The sequence below is a fragment of the Arachis ipaensis genome, chromosome B08, assembly GCF_000816755.2.
Source record: "Arachis ipaensis cultivar K30076 chromosome B08, Araip1.1, whole genome shotgun sequence".
Classification (NCBI taxonomy): Eukaryota; Viridiplantae; Streptophyta; class Magnoliopsida; order Fabales; family Fabaceae; genus Arachis; species Arachis ipaensis.
The window spans coordinates 452,730-455,474 of record NC_029792.2 but is presented as its reverse complement, the minus strand read 5'-3'; the positions used below and the strand labels follow the sequence as shown (position 1 = coordinate 455,474).

The 2,745-nt window shown below is 30.0% G+C and overlaps 1 protein-coding gene across 1 annotated transcript in view; it reads left to right on the top strand.

Moving 5' to 3' along the window:
* The window catches only part of LOC107612410 (homeobox-leucine zipper protein GLABRA 2), a 9,587-nt gene that overhangs the window by 5,887 nt on the left and 955 nt on the right, over nucleotides 1–2,745 (top strand). The window contains exons 6-9 of the mRNA XM_016314129.2: nucleotides 710–919; nucleotides 1,097–1,271; nucleotides 2,063–2,334; nucleotides 2,456–2,542. Coding sequence (XP_016169615.1) covers nucleotides 710–919; nucleotides 1,097–1,271; nucleotides 2,063–2,334; nucleotides 2,456–2,542 — 744 coding nt within the window. The remainder of the gene's footprint in view (nucleotides 1–709; nucleotides 920–1,096; nucleotides 1,272–2,062; nucleotides 2,335–2,455; nucleotides 2,543–2,745) is intronic.

Genomic DNA, 2,745 nt, shown 5'->3' with positions numbered 1-2,745 from the left:
ATAATTGAAATTTTATTATTTGTAGTGTTTTTTATTTTTAGAATTTTATGAAAAATAAGATGTAAAATCAGAAAACAAAATTTTTATCATTTTTATTATTTTAATTTTCTGTTTTCTTAAAATAAAAAATAAAAAGAAAAACACATAAAACAAAAACATTGCCGTAGGACAAGTGCCAAGAACACTGGAGCATGTAACCCTACATATGGTTTCATCCCTTTATGCAAAATATAGTTAAAGATGGAGAAGACAAAGCATGCATGATATCAATAATGATGAAATGAAGCCCTAACAAACAAACAAACATGTGGACAAATAATAATGAGACTTTCCTACTCCACGGAATTAAGTACACACTAACTAATTAAAGCCACAAAGATTTAACTGTGTATCATACATTATACATAAATCTATGAAATTAATTTTGGAAAAGTATAGGTACCAGCATATTATCTATTAATTTACTGTTAATAATAATTAATTATTATATTTTAAACACATATATAAAGAGACACATCCAGAAAATATATTTATAAAGACATTTTTATTAAACACAGTCATAAAAAAAGACATTTTTATTAGACACATCTACAAAGACACTTTCATTAAACACATTTAGAAATAAGAGTTGACAGAAATTGGCAGAAATGCTGTTGATAACGTAGCGGGATTGATTAATTTTTGTGCACACATACACACATATATACAGATGTTTGCTGAGGTGCAAATGCTAACACCAATGGTGCCCACAAGAGAAGTATATTTTGTCCGCTACTCAAAGCAGTTGAGTTCTGAACAATGGGCTATCATTGATGTATCCATTGACAAAGTAGAAGACAACATTGATGCCTCTCTCGTGAAATGTAGAAAACGCCCGTCAGGTTGCATTATTGAGGACAAGTCAAATGGTCATTGCAAGGTACGAACACTTTTGCATTTAATTCATTTGTCAACCCAAAATAATTACAAGACTAGTCACTTTTAAAACTATATAAATCTGAATTTTTAAATTTCACAGCCACCGTTAGCTCTTAGCTACCACCATCGATCATGATAGAAATAATAATAAAATATATAATTTAATATTATTAATTAGGTGACATGGGTGGAGCACTTGGAATGCCAAAAGAGTCCAGTGCATACAATGTATAGGACTATTGTGAACAGTGGCATGGCCTTTGGCGCAAGGCACTGGATTTCCACTCTCCAACTTCAGTGCGAGCGTCTTGTTTTCTTCATGGCAACCAATGTTCCCATGAAGGATTCAACCGGTATGTAGTACAGCTAACTCATGTATATTAAAAATATTATTCGTACACTAAAATTAACCATTAAAATCAGCTACTAATATATTTGTATATAAATATATATAGTTGAATTTATTTTCAATGTGTATTTATATTTCAATTACATGTATTTTATACTAGTATTTAATTTTGATGACCGATTTTGATATACATATAGTGTAATCGAATATATATATACATCAAAAATATTATTCGCATACCAAAAGTAGCTACCAATGTATTTATATATAAATATATACGTGGTTTAATTTAATTTTAATGTGTATTTGTATTTCAATATGTATTTTATACTAGTAGCTAATTTTGGTGACTGATTTTGATCTACACATTGTATAGTCGAATATATATACATCAAAAATACTATTCGCTCACCAAAATTAACTACTAATATATTTGTGTACAAATATATACGTGGTTTAATTTATTTTTAATGTGTATTTGTATTCTAACATATATTTTATACTAATAGCTAGTTTTAGTGATTGATTTTGATGTACATATAGTATAGTCGAATATATATATATACATCAAAAATACTATTCCCACACTAAAATCAACTACCAATGTATTTGTGTATAAATATATACGTAATTTAATTTATTTTCAATGTGTAAATGTATTTTAATATATATTTTACATTGATAACTGATTTTGGTGGTTGATTTTGGTGTACACGTAGCATACTCGACATATATGCTGACTAATGTTACAAGTTGATTATTGGTGTTAAGATATTGTTGGTGATTATTAATTAGGTGTTGCTACATTGGCTGGGAGGAAAAGCATTCTGAAGTTGGCACAAAGAATGACATGGGGTTTCTGCCATGCAGTTGGTGCATCAAGCTTCCACACATGGACCAAGGTTACAAGTAAAACTGGAGAAGATATTAGGATCAGTTCACGGAAGAACTTGAACGATCCTGGTGAACCTCTTGGACTTATACTCTGCGCTGTTTCTTCTGTGTGGTTACCTGTCTCTCCTAATGTCTTGTTTGATTTCTTGAGGGATGAAACCCGCCGCACTGAGGTACCTACCAACCATACTAATTCTTTGGATCGGAATTCTTTCTTTTTTTTAATTTCTTGAATAATTTTGAAAAGGGTAATTGATTATGTTGCTAAATGAATGATAATAATAATTGTTACAGTGGGATATAATGTCCAGTGGTGGCTCAGTTCAGTCCATTGCAAATTTGGCCAAAGGACAAGACCGCGGCAATGCGGTAACCATCCAAGTAAGTTTTGCAGCATTTCAATACAAATACATGGTGACTACTTACCTAAAATTGTCTTAATGCCAAGATAATAGGTAAAAACTATTAAATGATTTGATATATTTTTTTTAAATTATCATCTAATTCTTAACTATTATCTTTATATAAAAGACATCATAAGTAGCTATGGAAATAAACACAATCATTCTAAACAGTCACGAAAC